Below are 20,609 nucleotides of genomic sequence, written 5' to 3'. Positions count from 1 at the left end.
AGGAAATAAGAAAAAGAATTATTTTGTGTTTATAGTAACGACTACCAATATGGAAGCAATTAGAACACACTTGAACATTCTTTTTGTACAGAACAGATCGTGAAGGAAACAGTGTAAAATGATTGTTACTTAATCGGATCCATATGTGCTTAATTCAATTATACAATGACAACATATTGCTATTGATAATTAAAAGAATCAGAGAAATACAAGGACACCCAAAGAGCTGACAGCAGCATTCCACTCCATTCCAATGCTAGCAGAAAGCGGTTCACCAAATTTAACCATGGTGTAGGTTTCCCTGAACTCTGTCAAGTTACACCCAGAATGAACCTGGCACAATGAAGCAAGAGTGCAAACATTAGAGTTTTTTAAAAAATAATAATAATAAAGTTTTGGAATGAGCTAGTCTCCCGGGGAATAAAACCCTGCAGATTTCCAAAATTTGGAAGACCATAGAAGGCTGTGTATTTTGGCTGCATAGTCTAACTAGCTATTCACAGCTGTAGGACCAGTCACACTATGGAAGACATTTTATATAAACATGACTAAACGGTATAAAGTATTGAAGCATTTTTAAAGATCATGCGGTCAGTTTTTTCAGTTATTCACATGGTGTAATAAATTTCTGACTAAGGGGAAGGCGGTGGAATTAGTCCCCGAACATAATCAACTACTATTAGTCATTCAAATGCCCTCTTATATTATCATTCAACAAGCGGCACCAGAATCACTTTTCTCCCTTCAGAGGGCAATTCTTCTCCAGTCACACTGTGGTGTAATTCGTATGGGGTAAAGGTTGTGTGAAGGATCCAATAGAAGGTCGACTCTCTGGCAATAATTTGAAATCCTGGCTATAAATGCAACCCTGATTTTTGAGGCTTGTGGTAGATTCTTTGTATTAACTAGACACATATGCATCTATTGGGAAGAGGGTTGAAAAAAGTTGTTTAGCAATGAGAAAAATATGGTTGTGTCCCACATTTGGGATCAATTTCATAATCCTTTGTGCTTGTTTTGCTATGAGAAGCAATCATATAAGCAGCATATAAGCATGAAGTGATGTCAGCTCTTTTATGTCAATATTTAAATGTGCTTTGTTACAGATCCCGATTTGATAGCTACAGTCTCTACACCTCTGCCATAGGCTTACATTAGCATGCAGCATTTTTAGACTACATTGAGAGCAAGGAATATAAGATCAAACCCACCCCATCCCCTGCCTTCTATCTCCATAATTTACTGCGTGAAACTGTCCCCACCCACCCACCCTGGCTTGCTTCTTATACTAGAGCTTCATCCACTTTCGCCAAAAAGGGAACAGATTATAGCAGTATTTAGATTCCCTATTACAGTGAATGGGGGAAACACAGATTATTGTTTTATACAGAGCAACTATCAGAGGATGGATCCTGCAGAAAGGAATGGCTGGATGTGAGTGAAAGGAAAGACAGTGGAAGGTGACTAGTTTGCACTCACTGTGTGTGTGTGTGTGTGTGTGTGTGTACGATTTTGCTGACTTTCCTTCTTGCAGATGGAATCCCCTTAGTACAGAGAATGTAATATATGAATGAATGAATGAATGAATGAATGAATTTATTACGGTCATAGACCAGAAAAAACATAAAAAAGAACAATAGTTTACAAAGGGAATAATGGTGTCAATTAAAAATTGTAGAATTATACATAAAAGCAATACACATATGCACACACACCCACACACACACACATATATACACATATATGCACTACAGTATATGTATAGACTTAAAAAAATGGGGGGGCTTGTCCAGGGGTCAAGTCTTTTACTTTTTTACAGCTAATGCCCTCCGCTTGATCGCAGCCGCAGAAAATTTGGCCACTTTCAGTGTTACTTCTGGGTTTTTATCTCCTAGTAGGATTTTCAGCCGCTGAGATTCAGATCGACCTGGAAATTTCTGAACGATGGGGGAGATAAACAGTGACCTAATATCCCCGTAAAGGTCGCAGTGTAACAACACATGTGAAGCCGTTTCCACCTCTTTCAGACCACATGGGCAAACTCGTTCAGCATAGGGTGTGCCCTCGTATCTGCCCTTTAGTAAGGCAGATGGCAGTACATCAAATCTGGTACGGGTAAACGCCCGCCTGTATTATGCGATTTGTAGATCCAGCAAATATGGTGTTAGATTAAACCCTTTTCCATAATCTTGGATAGCTGGATATTTATCTATCTTGCTCATATGGTCCTGAAGCTCTACATCTCCTATTCGCTGGCTCACCATCCTTTTAGCCTTTTCAAAACCTGAGGCTATAAGTTCTTGTGGGGAAAGCCCCAGGCCCTTCAATTTTTCATAAAGCGACAATCTCCATTTAGACTGGAACGGGTCTAGTAGAGTCAATGGAGCCACTCCCACTGGGAAAAATATGAGTTTTAGCCAGAAGTGAATCTTCAGGATCCATATCCTGGCATTAATAGGGAGTTGACCTACCTCCAGCCTGATGGCTGTGTTGGAGACACAGGTAGGTAACCCTAGTAGGGAGCAGTAAAATTTAGTTTGTACAGATTCCAGGGACTTGAGTTTTTGACAATTAAATATCTGGGTGCCATACATCAATTGTGGAAGTATTTTTGCAACAAAGACCTGGGAGGCAGCAGGAACATATTGACCTCCTTTTCTGTAAAAGAATCTTATGATAGCTCTGGAAGATCTTTGCGCATTTACAATGGAATTCTTAATCTGATGGCACCAAGATCCCTTCTCATCAAAAATTATTCCAAGATATCTAAAAGATGTTACTTGCTCAATAGGTTGGTTATTAATTTTCCATTTATGTCGGAGTTTTCTCTTGGAGAACACCATAATTTTTGATTTAGTGTAATTTATTGTTAGGTGTTCAGCTTCGCAATACTCTGTAAGAGCTCGTAAAAGTTTTCTTAGACCCACACAAGAGAAGGAAATAAGTGCCGCATCATCTGCGTACAAAAGGACTGGGATTGGTATATTATTTAGGTTTGGGGGATGAGTGCTTGCTTCCTCCATCTTTCCGACTAAGGAGTTTAAGAATGTAATATATGATCAGAGAACTGTGAGAAGAAGGTGGGTGGACTGAAAGTTTTTCTACTCGCTGGCTCAGTCTTGGGAGACATACAGTTAGACACTTGACAAATGTGGGATGGTGCTTGAATTTAGATTTGTTCATTTCTAAAAAGAAAGATATCATCTGCCCTGGAATCCCTTTTTAATTCTGAGCAGATGAAGGAAGGCTGCAGTTTTATGACCCAGGGAATAGAACAGATGAAATCCTGGGCTGTTTAGATCAGCACCCTGATTGTGGAAGGCAGCATGGACAGGAGTTTATGTATCCTACAATGATTTCTATAACCAACACACTCACCCACCCTTCTGATGGTTGGTCTTCATTTTCCAGAAAGAGGTCTAGAGGCTTACATCATGAGTTTGGTTTCTGTGCAATGAAGGTCACTGGAAACTGGTGGCTTTTCTGCATTATAAGGTTTATTTGCACACACACATGATAGAAATCTCATGCACACCTTCCAGAAATGATCTGCAGCAAGTAAGTTTCTGTTGCAACACTTTGGCTGAAGGATACCTAAAAAGTTAGGGTCATTTATATAACATTTATATAACAAAGAAACTGGTTTGACCATCTCAGCAATACTTTTTTCTGCAGAATCCAATTTCAAGATCCAATCACAGCAAGAGGGAACCACAAATGCCCATTTGGTCCAACCAAGAAAACTAGCAGATCCAAGCAAAAGATTCTGATACGAAATCTTCTAATATGAGTATAACACTTCACCATCCTTCTTCCAATGTAATTCAAATGCTTGATATGTCATTCTTGCAACTTTCTGATTACTCTCCTGCCCAGTTTCCACTGCCACCACCTCTTCCAGCTAGGAATCAGAGTGCACTACAGAGTGTGTCTACAACAGTGTCCCACAGATGGGGAAGACATTGTGCAACTTCCTCCAAGACACATGCAAACTAGTTTCCTGTGATGTCTGAATAAGAATCAGGAGGAGAGGAAGGGGAGGGACATGCAGGCAAACGGCTCATGCACTGTTAGATAAACTGTTCACTGACAGATAAACCATTATTTGTTGAACCGACACTATCACATCTGAACCTTCCAACATAACTTCTAAGTCAGCCTATGTTTCTTTTAGTCAGGCTAAGCCAAAGAGTTACGGTTGGCCTGTGCTGCAGCAGCTAGATGCCGAAATCCAGCATCGCCTGAGCTCTGCGAGTGTGGCTTTCTCCCGATAGAAGTGCAGAGTGTTTGAGGACCAGGACATTCACGGGGAAACCAAAATGGCTGTTTACAAAGCTATTATACTACCAACCTTACTGTATGCTTGTGAAACATGGGCCACGTATAAACGCCATCTCCAACTCCTCGAAAGATTCCATCAATGGTATCTCTGAAAAAATGTACACATCACTTGGGAAGACAGGCAAACTAATACCAGTGTACTGGAAGAAGCAAAGATCACCAGCGTTGAAGCAATGATTCTTCAAGATCAACTTTCGTTGGACTGGTCATGTTGTGCGGATGCCTGATTATCATCTTCCAAAGCAACTACTCTATTCCGAAATTAAAAATGGAAAGTGTGATGCTGGTGGTCAAAAAATAAAGCCTGTCTCAAGGCAAATCTAAAAAAATGTAGTATAAACACCAACAATTGGGAAACACTGGCCTGCGAGTGCTCCAATTGGAGAACAGCCTTTACCAAAGGTGTCATGGGTTTTGAAGACACTCAAACTCAGGATGCAAGGGAGAAACGTGCTAAGAGGAAGGCACAGCTTAGCAAATCCACACCGTGATCAACTCCTGCCCGGAAACCAATGTCTCCACTGTGGAAGGACATGTGGATCCAGAATTGGCCTCCACAGTCACTTACGGACTCATTGTTAAAACCGTGTTTATGGAAGACAATCTTACTCTGCTACGAGTGATCACCAAAGAAGATGACGACCCTTGAACCCTTATTTATGAACAGAATTCAAATCCTCAAACTAGGATCCTTCAGTTCACTGTTTCTCCTTCCTTGTCACTCTCGGTTAGAAGTCAGTCATGCAACTTGTTTAAAATTCTCTCCAAGGCAGAACTGACTGCTTACAGTTAGCAGAAGAAACCTTGTTTGGCACCAAAAACAGAGTTACAGTCACACCTGATACCTAATACTACTGGCAGCAATAAAATTACAGCCTGACATTTGACAGTTTAAAAACTAAAACATTCCACACAAACTGCATTGACCCTTTCATATGTACTCAAAGCCACATGTCCAAGCTGATGTTTCAGTTCCAAATTAGGTGGCTAAGCAAAATATGCAAACAGAACAACTGCAATAAATTATAGAGCTCTGAAAGTACCACTGCAATTGCACAAATCAAGGTCAGACATGCTAATGATTAAAAGCTGGAGAAGCAGCAGCATCTTTGCCTTTTCCCAACTGACAATATACACGTCAAAGTCAATTCCCATGCCAATTGTAAAAACTGATTTATCTCACTGTACTAAAAACACTTATTGTAAGACATCTGCAAAAATGTTTGGAGGCTACCACATTTAACCTTTATTTTCAAAGGGTAAGTTACTTAATTTTGTAGACTGCACATTGTGTAGATTGTATTTTTACAAGAAGAAAAGGAAGACAGAAAGGAAGGAAAAGGAAATGATGTATTTATTCATTCCAATTTATATCCAGCATTGTAGCCTTTGTGACATCTAAGATGGCTTTAAAATTTGCTACCGTAAATGTTATGAAAAATTTAAAAAGTGTTTGTAGCCAGGAACTTTATTGAAACTATGCAACTCTTCTCAATTTAATAAAGTGGTAGCTAATCTATCCCTTGTCATTCTCCAGAACAGCTTCTCTCACACAAGTGCTCATGGAACGCTATAGTTTATAACATTATAGAATCACACAATATAAAAGAGTGTTCGCGAAATAACAGGAGACAAACAGACCAGCAGTACAAAGATTAGCAGTATTGGAGGAGATGGAAAAAAGACTCAGTCCTCCCAGTACAGGCAAATCTACAGGACCCAATTTAGGATTTGCTTTTAAACTCGACTGATGAATAAAGTCAAGCCAGTTTGCAATTGTACATGATGAATGAGAAACTGAAAAGAATACTCCTCCTTAGAACATAAATGGTAGCACAGCAAGCTGCCTTTCATCACGGTATCAAATACTGGAAGAACTGTAAGTCTTACTTTTGTCACGAGAGGGAGCTCCAGTTCAAGTATTTCTTAAATGTGAATTTGAGAGTGGAGATGCAATGTTTTGTCCAGCAAGAATAAGTTAACAGAGCTACTATACCGATAAAAAACAGAAGTTACAGACACTTTCTGACAGCATGTTTGTGATAGGACAGTCAACAGTACCTATAAAACTAGGCAAATATTACATAATTTATTTTTAACGTACATTGTTCTTTGATTAAACTTTTATAAACAGGGGTGACAGTAGCACTGAGATGGGGGGAAAGATATTCAGAGTTGTACAAAAAAAAGTAGATAGGGAAGATCTTGATTTGGAATCAAGCCTAAGGGTTGTACTGAACTAGCTTCTACCTCGGAGTAGGCCCATTGAAATTAACGAACCTAAATGAGCCACATCCATTCACTTCAGTTAATCTACCCTAAGTAGGATTAACATTTAATATCACCCTAAAAGCTGGACCAGGAACTTCTGCAGTGCAAGTCCCAACTATACACATTTTTATACCCATGGCCATTTTTTAAAATTATCTCCATACTGTTGCAGTGTTTGTTTGTTTGCTTTACTTTCAAGACCCTTATTCAGGTCACCTAAGAGATTTCTTTTTCAGATATGGAATTTATACCCTGCTCTACAATAAAATAAGACTCAAGAACAGAACGTATTTCCCATTGGGAGGGAACAGCAGGTGCCTGCCCTTGTGCTGCTGCCACTGCCAGGACAGAAGAGGAGGTGGTGGTAGAGGAGGTGCCTGCCCCTTACCCTTGAGGACTTGTTCTGGGGTGCTTAGGGCAGGTTTTACATAGGTCTTCTGGATGCTTGTGGCCTCTGTTGTGCTTTCAGCAGCATGTATTGTTACAGAGTCTTGGGAGCCAGGGTTTATGGGTGCCAGATTCCCCTAAATCCCAGGGTCTGATAGGTGTTAGCATTTAATCAATGTTTCGAGTGTTAAAATTGACTTCCAGACACTGGATTTAGAAAAGCATTAAAATACAGTGCCAAGCCAGCTTCCCTTGTACAGGAAATCGCCTGGGAGATCAGCCATTAACAAAAGACAAAGGGAAAGTAATGGGCCATTAGGAAAGCCAGAGAGAAGGGACTCTGTGCCAGGCAGAAAACGGGAAGGGTCCCTCCTCGCAGCTCTAAGTAAGTTTGGAGACAAAGCAGAGTAGGGTTCCGGAATGCAGTTGGCCGTGATGTGAGCTGAAGGTTGGAGTCTGTAAAAGGCAGCAAGCTAGAGAGAGGGTCAGAGCCATGGTAAGTATGCCTGGGACCCCTGAAATCTCACATCGCTCAGAGATTAGGGTGGCATGCAACAGTACTTTGTGAGGTACTTTCAATAAACTTGTATTTTTGCATTTCCACATAGATGCTGTATGATCTGGAGAGGGGGCGGCACAGCCTGTGTCTGTTTGGGATGCTTTTGGGGCCATGGAGTGTACTAGTGACCTTCACATCTGCTAACCTGGTTGTGCTGTTAGTGTGGTTGTGCAACTGGAGGAGTGTGTGGTGGGTGCAGTCAGGGTGTGTGCCATGTACTCATTAGAGGCTGCATGCAGAATGTGCTCTGTGTTTCTGCACTGCTTCCCATGGATTCTCTCTAAACGGCCTCACAGTCTGCACAGTTAGGAGGGCTTGGATCCTATCCACCCTACAGATAGGTAGCCGTGTTGGTCTGCCATAGTCAAAACAAAAAAAATTCCTTCCAGTAGCACCTTAAAGACCAACTAAGTTAGTTGTTGGTATGAGCTTTCGTGTGCATGCACACTTCTTCAGATACACCCTGTGTGTCAACAGGTGGCAGCAGTTTCCATGGTGACAGTGGCGTTCTGTATTTCAGCAGATTTTTCTATTCTGCTGGGTTGGTGCCAGTTCAGCCATCATTTCTGCCTTCCTGAAGCTTCTGAATGGACTCAGGATCTGGAATACTTTATGGCGGCTTAAATTCAGCCAGCATATATTAAGCCCGATTCCCATGTTTAGGATTGCCCTGCCCGCTAAGATTCAAACTGGTTCACAGCATATCATATTAACAACTGCACTACCCTGCTGTGCTTAATCCATTTCCATTTAAAATCAGTGGGCTTCAAAACATGCTTAAGTTGGCTGGAACAAACCTCTAATTATCTACATTTGTTGTTAATTGTCCAGGCAGGCAGCCCCAAGTGAACAGCCCTGACCTCTTTCACTCTCAAGGCTTGAGATTATCCAGACATTTCATCTGGTCCTACGGTTACTTGGAAATATATACGTATAATGAATTATACCTATTAAAATCATTTAAACTGCTTCTGTTTAGAGATGACACTACAAAGCCAATTGGATTTTTGTGAACCAACTTAAAAACTGTATCCTTGTGCACCAGTATAGTGAATCTCATTCTATATTGCTTTTAAATATATTTATTTCCCCTCTGTTTTCTGGCTAGCTACATGCAGTCCAATAAAGCTAATGGGACTCTGTTATTTCTTCAATATCCAGATAGTAAGAAAAAAAGCAAATGCTAGTACATGGGTAGGCAAGCTAAGGCCCGGGGGCTGGATCTGGCCCAATTGCCTTCTAAATCTGGCCCGCAGACGGTCTAGGAATCAGCAGTGGCGTAGCGTGGGTTGTCAGCACCTGGGGCAAGGCAAGTAATTTGCGCCCCCTAACCCGTGGATTTTAGTAGGGGCAGAGAGCTGCGAGTGCGCCCCCCCCCAGATGTTGCGCCTGGTGCGGCCGGCCCCCCCTGCACCCCCCACACTACGCCACTGGGAATCAGCATGTTTTTACATGAGTAAAATGTGTCCTTTTATTTAAAATGCATCTCTGGGTTATTTGTGGGGAATAGGAATTTGTTCATTCTCCCCCCCCCAAAAAAAATAGTCCGGCCCCCCAACCAAGGTATGAGGGACAGTGGACCGGCCCCCTGCTGAAAAGGTTTGCTGACCCCTGTGCTATTAGATGTTGAGTCTACATGGATCACCTAAATCACTGGTACCTTCACTGAAATTTTATCACTTTTTAGCAGCCCTGTACATTAAAACATTCTTTGTATTATTATTTTAAGGGAAAGTAATGGGAGATTAAGGAAGTTTGTTCTGTCATTCCCCAGTTAACAACTTGAAGTGTGCAGTCAGAGTACTGCAATATAAAAGTACATACTCAAAAGTGCTCTGGCATGACTTCTGGAAAAGTGGTTGGGAAGTTGTAACTAGGGTTTCAAGCTTTAAATAGGTTCATTAAATATTTAGGCTGCAGTCCTATGCATACTTACCTGGGAGTAATTTCCAATGAATCAATGGGGCTTACTGAGCAATCATGTATTGGATTGCACCGTTAGTTAATTAATTGCTGAGGATGGTGGAAATCCATCAGAGGGGCAAAGATTAAGGAAACACTTGTTGATTTTTCAAGGCTATTTTGATTCTGATGTGTTGCTGGAAGCTTTGGCCTACTGAATTACAGCTCACTTTTTCCTTCAGTAGTTCAAAAGTTACTGTAAAAGCTAACTTGTGGGAGTGGGATCAAGGCTGTACCAAAGGAGTGGTTAGGTTGGGGACCAAGGGCACAGGCTGGGGGGGCCCACAAAAATCATGCCCCCCACTCTGGCTCAGAGTGGCTAGGAGCCTATCTGCCCACTCTCCATCCCAAGGGTGCAAAGGATGGGGTGTGTGTGTCAATACAGCTCCTTGCCAAGGGCGCAAGGGAGTCTAGGTATGCCTCTGGTGGAGACAGATTAACAATCTGACCAGATGGGCCACCAAGGTTCCCCCCTCCCCGACCATGTTGGCATGTCCATGTCTCTTTTGCCAGGTGCAGAAATGTGTGTTTGCTTTCACATCTATTCTGACATAGCATCAAAAACAGGGGCATACAGCTCTGCAAAGATGGAGTTGGGTAACAGAGAATAGTGGTAAAAATGAGTCACTATGTAGACCTGGAATGGGGAATCTATGGCCTTTCAGATGTTGTTGGACTACAACTCAAATCACCTCTGACAATTAGCCAATCCATGCTGACTGCGGCCAAGGTGAAATCTAACAATATCCAGAAATTCCCCATATCAGAGTTTAACTATTACTATTACTATTACTCCTACTCCTACACTACAGTTTGAGATACAATGCCCTATCATTATTATAAAAACAATAGGGCATTGTATCTCAAACTGTAATGTGACAGTAAAAGTTCAAGGCACTGTAACAAATACTACTGCAAAATTCGTGCAGTTTCTCAGTCTTGTCTTCATGGGGGAAAATGTTTGGTTTTACCTTACCAATATGAACCTTTAAACTTTCAAGATATTTGGACTGCCATCTATTTTTTGTTTTGTTTTGTTTTAATATCTTGGGCTTCTGAGTAATTGAACAATTAGGGTGATTAATTGCATGCTTGCAATAAAAACAGACGACCAGCAGAGATCCCTTACAGGCTAAATATTTTGAGAAAATTCTATCTGCTACTAGACATAACAAATGCAATCAACCCAGCATGCAACTTGAAGCTGGTTGAATGGATGCTTGCTGGTTTGCTCTGGAACCCAAACCTCCTTAAAAGAAGCCAAAGTGTTTAAAAAAATAAACTCAAGATGGAAAGCATGGGGGAAGAGAAATATTGACATGTGAAGCTGATATTATCCTAACAAAAGAAACACTGTTGGCCCTTTGGCCATTTCATTGTTCAAATCAAAACAGCAAGACTTGGGAGAGTACACACTAGCTAAAGCGTTTGCCTCTGAGTAATTAACTGCTGCTGGGTAAGTTACAACACACCAATAGGATATTTCTCAAATGCACATTTTATATCAGGTGGTCAAGCTGTATTTATACAGCACAACACAAAATCTAGTGGCTTATGTAAAATTCAGAGAAAGTCAGGTTTTATTGTTTACATTGCAAGATCAAGTTTCTAACCCATGGGGTTGTGAAGCAAAGCATAAAGACACAGGCAGTGTGATAAAGTATGAGAAGCTAGAGTGGCTTTAATTATTTATTGGACTACTACCCTGCCCTTCAAAAATATGTGACTCACACAATAATATATTCAAATACAAAAGCTAAAACTTGCAATAGCAAAAACTGGATTAAAAACCAGCAGCAGAGATAATAAATTTTAAATTCTAGAGAGTTTTGGGGGAAGGGGTCTTCATTAGGCACCACAATAATGAAAATTACATGGGAGGGGCATCTCTGAAAAGGGATGGGGCATCTCTAAAAAGACACCTACAGAAGAGCTGAAAACATGAAGCCTAGTTCATTTGTTTATAGGTAAATCTTCAGCTCCTTTTAAATCCCTTCACATCTTAGGGCTGGGGTATGTGCCATCACTTTGAATTTGACGCATAAATAGACACTGAGCCAGTGCAACTGTAATGCCCAGTCGTTTTAACTACATTCTAAACCAACGGAGGTTTTCCAATCTGTCTTCAAATGCAGTCCCATATACCACACATCCATTCATTTATTATTCAGTTCCTAAGCCTGCTCTTCATTGTAAATGATCCCAAAGCAGGTTACAACATATAACTACATAAACCACAGCAGGCCAACACTAACAAGCCAACCACTATCATAATGCATTGGCAAAAAGTTAGATAAAAATTCCAAAACATTTCACAATAGCCCAGCTCAAAAACTGACTATATTGCTTTAATCTCTTCAATAAGCCTAAGCAAAGAGGTGCCTCTTTAACTAGGACTAAAAAGCTAACAATGTCAGCACCAGGTAATCTTCAACAGGGAAAGCATTCCAAAGAGAAGGGGCCACCACAGAGATGGCCTTTTCTCGCATCACTCTACAGGCAGACTTGTATAGAAAGAGGTATTTAGGTCTGATCATTTTTTATACATCAACATTAACACATTGTATTGAGTGCTACAGGTTCTGCAGGACAAATGTTGTTATGTGGTTCCAACTGCCAGTACTTCTCAACATCCTCAGAATTACATCAGCTACAGTTTTTAAACCATACGCAGCCCAAAAAGCACTTTACAATAATTCAACTGGGAAGTTACCATAACATGCGTTGCTATGGCTAGGCTACCTAACCAGGAAAGGCCATCACTGACAAACTAATAATTGGAACTCCTTGCCACCAGGACCATCAAGGACAGCACTAGATCAAGGAGAGCCCCAAGAACATGAGCTCACTCTTTCAATAGGAGAACGAACCTATCCAGAACAAACTGTGTATCAAATTCCCAATCAGAGAACCAGCAACACACAGGTAATCTAACCTGAATGTTACTAGCCAGAGCATAGATAAGTGAAGTCAAACTATTAATATTCCAAGTAGAGTTGCATGTGGTGCATCACCTTAAGCTTATAAAAAGGATGCCATTCCATGGAAGCAACTCACACCTCAAGTGACACAAGTTGTACCTAAGTGTCTACACTCTCTTGTTCCTTACTTGTATCAGAAAATTTTCCAATGTGTGCTGACCCAAGTTACTGGAAGACCCAAATCACTGAATGAGAGCAATTTTTAAAGAATAAAATCTTTATGGACTACTGTGGGATAGCCCTCCATCAAAATAATGCTTGGATCAATTAAAAGCCCTTCCTTATTGAGGCTTTACTTAGCTTCAGGTTGTGAAGGAGCAAGAGGCAACAAAAATAAGCCAATCATCTCAGTCATTCCCTACTGTTTCTTCACTAGCAGAGGGCAGCCCATAAGAGGCATATCATGAAGCCTGCAGGAAGCAAAGGAAAGTGGAAAGAGCAGACTTTGGTCATTTCCTGTAAAAAGAGCCTGACTGCAATGTGCAGAGAATAACTTGTCTTGGTAGCTGAGAGCATTTGGACCTTTTCACAAATGAAGCAACCCAATCTTTTAAAAACAAAACCTGTGTTTATATAAGCTAGCTGCATGAATTCTTGTTGGGCAAATTAACTCTGTGATATGACTCAATATGTAGGGAAATAACTTTAACCATTTCAGTTGCAATGAGTGTTTCCATGATTTACAAAGCTCTCCTTCAGGCAAGAGCTCAATGGAGACCAAGAGCTGGGAAAATCTATATGCTATAAATGAACCAATATACTATCTTTAAAGGAAATTGTTGCTAAAAGAAAAGAACATACACTTGCTTCATTAAGGCAAATTATTATTTGGGGCATATTATTTGGGACTAAAAGCAAGACCTAGAGATGTTAAACTGCCCCCCCCAAGCTTGAAATATGTGTTTCTTTAGTATTTAAATTAACTGGCAACTAGTGCTTTAATTTCTTTTGTGTATAGAATGAAATATTGCCTCCAGCAATATTAGTATTTTGTAGAAAAAGTTAATGCGTATCTTGAGAACTGTAATGCATATCTTGAGAACTTTAACTTTTCTTGCCTATTGTTTTAGATAGTAGAATTGAAGTGTATCACACTATTTCATTATTTGTAATAAGGGTGCCAAGAATCTATCATCAAAGTAGTACGGAATTCCTGTCGCCTAGGCAGCCCAGGCCCCTTCATGGATCACTGCCTTGCCGTGGCGAAGGGGCTTGAATAACTCAGAGAAGCTATGAACTATGCCGAGGAGGGCACCCAAGATGAACAGGTCATAGTGGAGAGTTTTGACCAAACGTGATCCACCTGGAGGAGGAACCAGCAAGCCACTCCAGTATCCCTGCCAAGAAAACTCCATGGACAAGGATGGAAGTGAAAGCTGGACCATAAAGAAGGCTGATCGCCGAAGAATTGATGCTTTTGAATTATGGTGCTGGAGGAGACTCTTGAGAGTCCCATGGACTGCAAGAAGATCAAACCTATCCATTCTTAAGGAAATCAGCCCTGAGTGCTCACTGGAAGGACAGATCCTGAAGCTGAGGCTCCAATACTTTGGCCACCTCATGAGAAGAGAAGACTCCCTGGAAAAGACCCTGATGTTGGGAAAGATGGAGGGCACAAGGAGAAGGGGACGACAGAGGACGAGATGGCTGGATAGTGTTCTTGAGGCTACCAGCATGAGTTTGAGCAGACTGCGGGAGGCAGTGGAAGACAGAAGTGCCTGGCGTGCTCTGGTCCATGGGGTCACGAAGAGTCGGACACAACTAAACGACTAAACAACAACAACAAGGCAGGCCAGGACTTCCAGACACGCTGTCTAGGCTTGTGCCCTTAGTAGTAGTGTCCAATATATTTCCAGCGAAAAGCAGTAAAGTTCAAATCCATACACATACTATTTTGTGTGGAGGTGGATGAGAGGATTTTCACAGCACAAATCCTATCTTTGCATGTCTGCTTGGCTGTATTCTCCATTTTGCTCATGAATCCAACTCCCTAGTAAGTGTGCTTGGGATGGGATTGCACCCTCAGAATTGAATAAACTTGAAAGAAGGGCAGCTGCTCATAGAATGTGCACTTATTCTACCACCACCTCTGATAAACAGATTCTGTAGGTTTTCAAAATGTAACAAAATCTGTGAAACCTTCTTGACCAGAAACAACAGTGGGCATGGCCACCCTTAAAAGGTACAGGACATATCACACTGCACACACCCCAGTTCTTTAATTTTCCCTTCTGTTTCTGCTGACCCTTTTCTCCATGACAGTGGTGGTGGTGAACCCTCCTCGTCCCAGATTATTATTTTTTTGTCAGTCTGGGTACATGTGCTTTTTTTTATAGCAGTGGTAGCCTCTCTGCTTGGAGCATATCATAATCCGAATGATATGCCTAATCAAATGGCAATGCTGGTTACCAATTACCCTGCTTCAGCAAAGAATATTCAACTAGATTTTCAGATCCTGTTTGAAAGAAGCTGCAGTTGCAGGGACTTTCAGGGACTTTAGGCACAAAAATTGGTGATTTGTATCAGTTACTTCCAGTAATTTGATCAAAACAAAAAGCTATGTTATGCCATTTTATGATATCATGCTATGTTGTAATATTTTTTCACCTGGTTTTTCCTCTGCAAATAGTTACACTGAATTTTATAATATACTGGAAGCCATATGCCTGGTAATATTTTGCAGCTTCATACAGGCAAATAATGTTTTACTTATAAGCAAAACAAGATGGATGAAAAAGCCCAGTTGAACACATTTACAAACATAAACATTGATGAAAATAAAGATGCAAATCCTCACTCTTACCAGAACACACTGATCTAGTTCCAATGTATCACAACAAAGTAGAACGTTTTCCCCCTACATCAGAAATGGAACGGGAGTCAATGATGTTAACTACTTGCAGAAGAGTTATAATTATACATACAATATGAATATTTATTTAGTAGAGAGACTTCCTTATTAATATTTCATAAGAATACTGGCCATCCAAGCTACTCAATAGATTTAAACTTTTAATAAAGATTCTACTGAAAAAGACAGTATCTGCTTGTTTATTTCTGAGCAACACTCTTGAGACAAATGCCTCACATCCTCCTTGACTTCAAGACCTGTATCATTAACATTGTGATTTTCTTGTTTTGCATGATGATTGCACAAAATACAGTATCTGGCTGCCACGTCTCTTAATTCTTTATTTTCTTGGAGTTTTATTATTTTGGGGCTCCAGTTATTCTCAAGTAAGAGAAGATCTCTGGAAAAGACACTGGACAGAGCTTGCTCCTTCCAGTCACAATTATTTTCTCTGTACACATTTAGGTATTTATTCATGTTCTCCTCACAGGTATGTTTCTGTGAAGTGCCACCTTCAGTTTGGCTTGCTGTGATAAAAGCTACATTCAAAGGAGAAGTGTCTGTGATTTTATAAATGCAAGGTCCATAGTCTAGAACCTTGGTGTTTGAATGCAGCAAAGGAAAACAAATATTCAACATACCAGAGTTAACGCATGTCAAGTAATTAAGGTAATCATGTCCACTTTGGAATACGTTTTCCTCAAGGGCTGGTAAATGCTCTCTGCTCAGCAGCTGTCTTCTCTGATGGGCAGCAAATCCGTCAACGGTTCTTTGTCGAAGTTCCCTTTCCAGCATTATTGATTCCAACTCCTTGTCTGCAAATGCCCTTCTTTTCCTCATTCTCTCACTGAGGGTAGAAAGGCAATGTTCTGTTTCCTGGGAGGGTGGACTATTTGCTACAACAAGATCCAAAGGAAAAGGACAGTTATTGTGCAAAGCCTGGCATTAGGTGCTTTCAAACATTACGCATTTCCTTTACAGAAAGCATTTCACGCGGTAAAAACGGTATTACTAAGAAACCTGTCTGTAAGTTGTCACATCGCAGGTAATAGTTGCACGTGCCAGTCATTAACTGTTTGTACACGTTGTATAGTTGAAAGTGTAGCATAGTGAAAGTGCACCCATACGCTTGTCACATACAACAGCTAACAGCTAACTACACCAGTGTATTTCATGTGTAGGTAATATCATATGTAATTAAGACATCTGAAGCAGCCTTTGTGCTTAAATACAACTGACACCAATAAAATCAAGAACACTCAGTTCATACTCAAATCAGTGGCACTTAGGTATACTTAGCTTCTCTGGAAGGCATCCAGTATTCACTCATGAAATGTAATGTCAACCAGAGTCCTTGACTAGAAATGCCATTGTTACACAATCTTTTGATGTTTTTTAAGGGTTTGGAGAGTCATGCCTAAAGAGGTCTTCATAAGTAGATGCTTATTTATGGAATGTGTCAGGAATATAAAATAAACATTCATTTCACAGCTATAACAACTTATTGTCTTATATCAATACCACATTTTATAATGGAATACATTAAAAGGGAAAAACCTACTAGGTTTGTTTCAAGTGTATTTCCTACATGCAGGCACATACCTTCCGGTGAGTGTCTAGCCAACAACCTGGCAGTCTGCTTGGTCTTGCAATAGAAGTTTAATCTGTGGCCAGAAACTGAACATTCACTGCTCCTCATTCCTTTCTTAACCTATGCAACAACAAAAAGAAGAGGACATTCATCAACACCATAGCTATTTTTGCTTACTAACAATGTCCATGCTTGCCTGCTAAAATAATACTGAAAACATTCAAGCTATTTGGAAGCAAATAAGAAAAGCTGCATTATGATCAAAAGACAACTTTTCCCCAGGATGCAATTATACAATTATATAGTTTACATTATTATTGCTGTTTTAAATACATATAACATATAACATGAGCTCAAAGAAAGGGAACTTGTCTTCAATAGCAGTAAACCAATTACGGTGCCAGGCCCAGACAGCTCCACTAGCACCCAAATTAATTTAAGAAGCTTAAACTATTTACACTGAATCCATCCCATTTAAAAGTTAAAGCTACTCAGCTTCGATCTACATGAGGCAAAGCTCACTAAAGCCTGGGACTTGTTTTTATCTGAAATGCAGAACCAGATTCCAGTGACTTTCTCAGGAAAAGGTGCTTGAGGAGAGGGCAGTTTTAAGGTTACTTTCCTTACATTATTCCACAGATCCAGATCCTCCCCGTTTGTTCTTGTGTCACGTAGAATCATAGAACCGTAGAGTTGGAAGGGACCTCAAGGGTCATTTAGTCCAAACCCATGCAATGCAGGAATTGCAACCAAAGCATCCATGACAGTTGACCATCCAACCTCTGCCTAAAAACCTCCAAAGGAGAGGAGTCCACCACCTTCCCAAGGAGTCCATTCCAATGTCTAACACCACTTACCGCCAGAAAGGTCTTCCTGATGCAGATGCTTTATTTTTTTGTTCTGGAAAAGCTTACTGCCCTATAAAGCTTGCATGGGCCCAGAAGCTAAGCAAAAAGTACATCCCACTGCCCAAAGCACACACCAATGAAGCTAAAACTAAAGCCAGCTGAACTAACAGGAGCAAATTCAGCAGCTGAGTCTTTGTGCTTTGCTACAGGAAAAAAAACTTCACAGCTGAAGATGCTCCTGCATTGCAACGAATAAAGGCAAGGTGGGGGGGGGGTTGCCTCTAGGGCCCTGCTTATACTGTACAGGGACTAGTACGTTCTTAGTTTAAACAGAAACTATTCAACTTGCCAGAGTTGCCCATACTAGCAAATGTGGTCCTCTGAGGGGCCCCCACATCCCATGCCCTGAGGCGTTTCCGCCATTCCCCCACCCGCCGCCGCCTGAGAGGATTTCTTTAGCCATTACTAACCGTTCTGCTGCTCCACCACCGAAATTAATACAACTCAGTGCTGAAGCAAGTTGTTCAGGTAAGTTTTTAATGTCTCACATTATTATTTTTATATTTTGCTGGAAGCTGCCCACAGTGGCTGGGGAAACCCAGCCAGATGGGCGGGGTATAAACAATAAAATACTTATTAACTGTCACCATCATCCTCACCATTATTATTATTATTATTGTGTTATGGCCTCTTAAGGACTCCAGAGCCGTCAGCAAGGAGAGAGGGGCCCGAGGAGGAGCCCTGCTGGCCCCCTTTTACGGCCGGCGTTGTGTTTCCCGCCCCTGCTGATTTTTTTTCCCGCGCAAGGCGCGCGCTCCCACTCACCTGGCCGGCCACCTGGTCTTGGTGCCTCCTCAGCGCCACCTGCGCGGCCGTCACGCGCTGCCTCTCGAGCACCAGCAAGCACGCGGCGCACGCGCACTCCCGCCAGCGGCACAGCCGCTTGTGGCCCTTGAGGCTGGACACCACGCCGTGGTTCCTGCAGCGCGCGCACTTGGGCAGGCGCTGGCTCAGCAGGCGCCGCGAGCCGGTGCTGAAAGCGCCGCAGCCGCCCTCGACCTCATGGCCGGGGCGCTCTGAAGAGTTGACGGGGCGGGCAGACTTAGCTTTTCGCTGCCGCCTGGAGGGCAAGGGCAACATGACGGACCTTTTGCTCGCTGTCTCAGGCCTTCTGAAGCTGTAGCTACTTTTTGGGTGGGCTTGAAGGCACCTGCACAGGTTGGGCTTCACTTTGCTAGACGACAGCAAAGCCGCGTCGCGTTTGCAACTTGTAGCGCCCCTGGCCGAGTCTGCGGCTGCTTCCCGTCGGCTCTCCTCTACAGCCGTATTAGTAGCACCTTTCTGATGAAGGCTCAGCCCGGCCCAGCCTTGATCTTTGACGTCAGTTCTCCACTTCTCCCCACCACTTGCCGCTCAATCAAATCTATTCCAGGCTTAACCCCTAAAATGCTACAGGACACAATGCTCTGTTTTGCCGTCCTTCCCACCCCACAACACACACACACACCGACCCATTTTCGAGTCCTGTACTACATCAATTATTGCCAAGAATCGGATGCACACTCCAGATTCATTATGAGAAGAACGTGGACTGTCAGCCTTGCGAGGCACAGTAAGTGAGGACGCTAATTCAAAATTACGCCTACCAGTGAGCAAGGACTAGGGCAATGTGTTTATTATGTTTCTTCATTACCTTTCTGGCAAGATACTCATGGCAGTTTACAGCAGAAGAGCACAAAAACAGATGCAACTTCTCCCCCAGCCAGTAAGGAAAAAAAATAATGGGAGACTGCAACAGCAGATTTTTAAAAAATATTTTTTTGTAAACAGTTAGGAAATGGTCCTGAAAAAACTCCACTGAAATGAGAGTTTTTACTGAACTTTCTTCAGTGGTTCAGAGTCTTGAGACTTAGTCATTTAGCATTTTAAACGTCAAAACTAGCACCTTGAATCATGGCTGGAAGCAAATCACTAACCAGTGCAACTAGTAAAGGATTGGCATAATGTGATACAGCTGGCAGTTGCATGTGGAACTAATGGAACCTTTTGGGCATTATTTAATGACGGCTCCATGTAGAACATACTGCAGTACTGTAATCCAATCTCAAATTAACAAGAAACGACTTTTGGTGTGTAATTCAAAGTTGGTAAAAAGCAGTCCTAGCCACCACTGATATCTGAGCATCTAGGCGCAGTTTTGAGTCTAGAACACTCAAACTATGTATACTTTTTTCATCAATACTCTCTCATTCAAATGCAGATGTATACATATTTAATCATTTAAATGATTAAAACTAACATGATTAATTGACTAAGATTTATTTAAAAGGGTGATAGTCCTATTAATTGGTACGATAAACTAACATTTTAATCTACAATTACTATCTCCTAGCTAACTGATGAAATGAACAATAAATTTCAGGATTTGGGGCTCTTGTAGCACCAATAACTACAAGACTAGGTAAATAAATAGTTTGCCATACTTATGACAATTGGCTTCTCTCTCATACTTTCTTATGTACTTCACAAAAGTCCACTCTCATGGATCCACAAACAAACAAAAAAGAAACATTATTTTATATTTAAATACACTATAGTTATCTACAGTATAGAATATTGACTTGAAAGCCAGAAAGTTCAAAAGCTTACATCTGTAGCACTACAAAAACAAGCAGAACTCCGTACATCATTGCAAAGCAATGATCCATGATCTCTTGATCCAACTGCTGTTTGTCTTCAGTGTTATGAATTTCAAATTCAAGGTCACCTTTTAAATATAGCGTTTGATTCAGAACTAAAATACTAGAAAATAATACTC

General features: G+C 41.3%; 1 protein-coding gene across 14 annotated transcripts in view; it reads right to left on the bottom strand.

Moving 5' to 3' along the window:
• LOC309372072 (doublesex- and mab-3-related transcription factor 2-like) overlaps window positions 1-19,111 on the bottom strand; it is a 75,565-nt gene extending 56,454 nt beyond the window's left edge. For 9 of the 14 annotated variants that reach the window (XM_081915300.1, XM_081915295.1, XM_081915304.1 and 6 more), the window contains exons 1-4: window positions 18,617-19,111; window positions 16,955-17,063; window positions 15,994-16,248; window positions 15,305-15,358 (exon numbers count right to left, since the gene is read on the bottom strand). In XM_081915300.1, the coding sequence (XP_081771426.1) occupies window positions 15,333-15,358; window positions 15,994-16,248; window positions 16,955-17,063; window positions 18,617-18,931 (705 nt within the window). In that variant the 5' untranslated portion in view covers window positions 18,932-19,111 and the 3' untranslated portion in view covers window positions 15,305-15,332. The other 5 variants (XM_081915301.1, XM_081915302.1, XR_014169398.1 and 2 more) reach the window with 5 other exon arrangements.
• Window positions 19,112-20,609: the final 1,498 nt, after the last annotated feature.

The sequence above is a fragment of the Podarcis melisellensis genome (genome assembly GCF_964234715.1).
Source record: "Podarcis melisellensis genome assembly, chromosome: 6".
Lineage (NCBI taxonomy): Eukaryota > Metazoa > Chordata > Lepidosauria > Squamata > Lacertidae > Podarcis > Podarcis melisellensis.
This window is presented reverse-complemented; position numbering and strand designations above follow the sequence as displayed.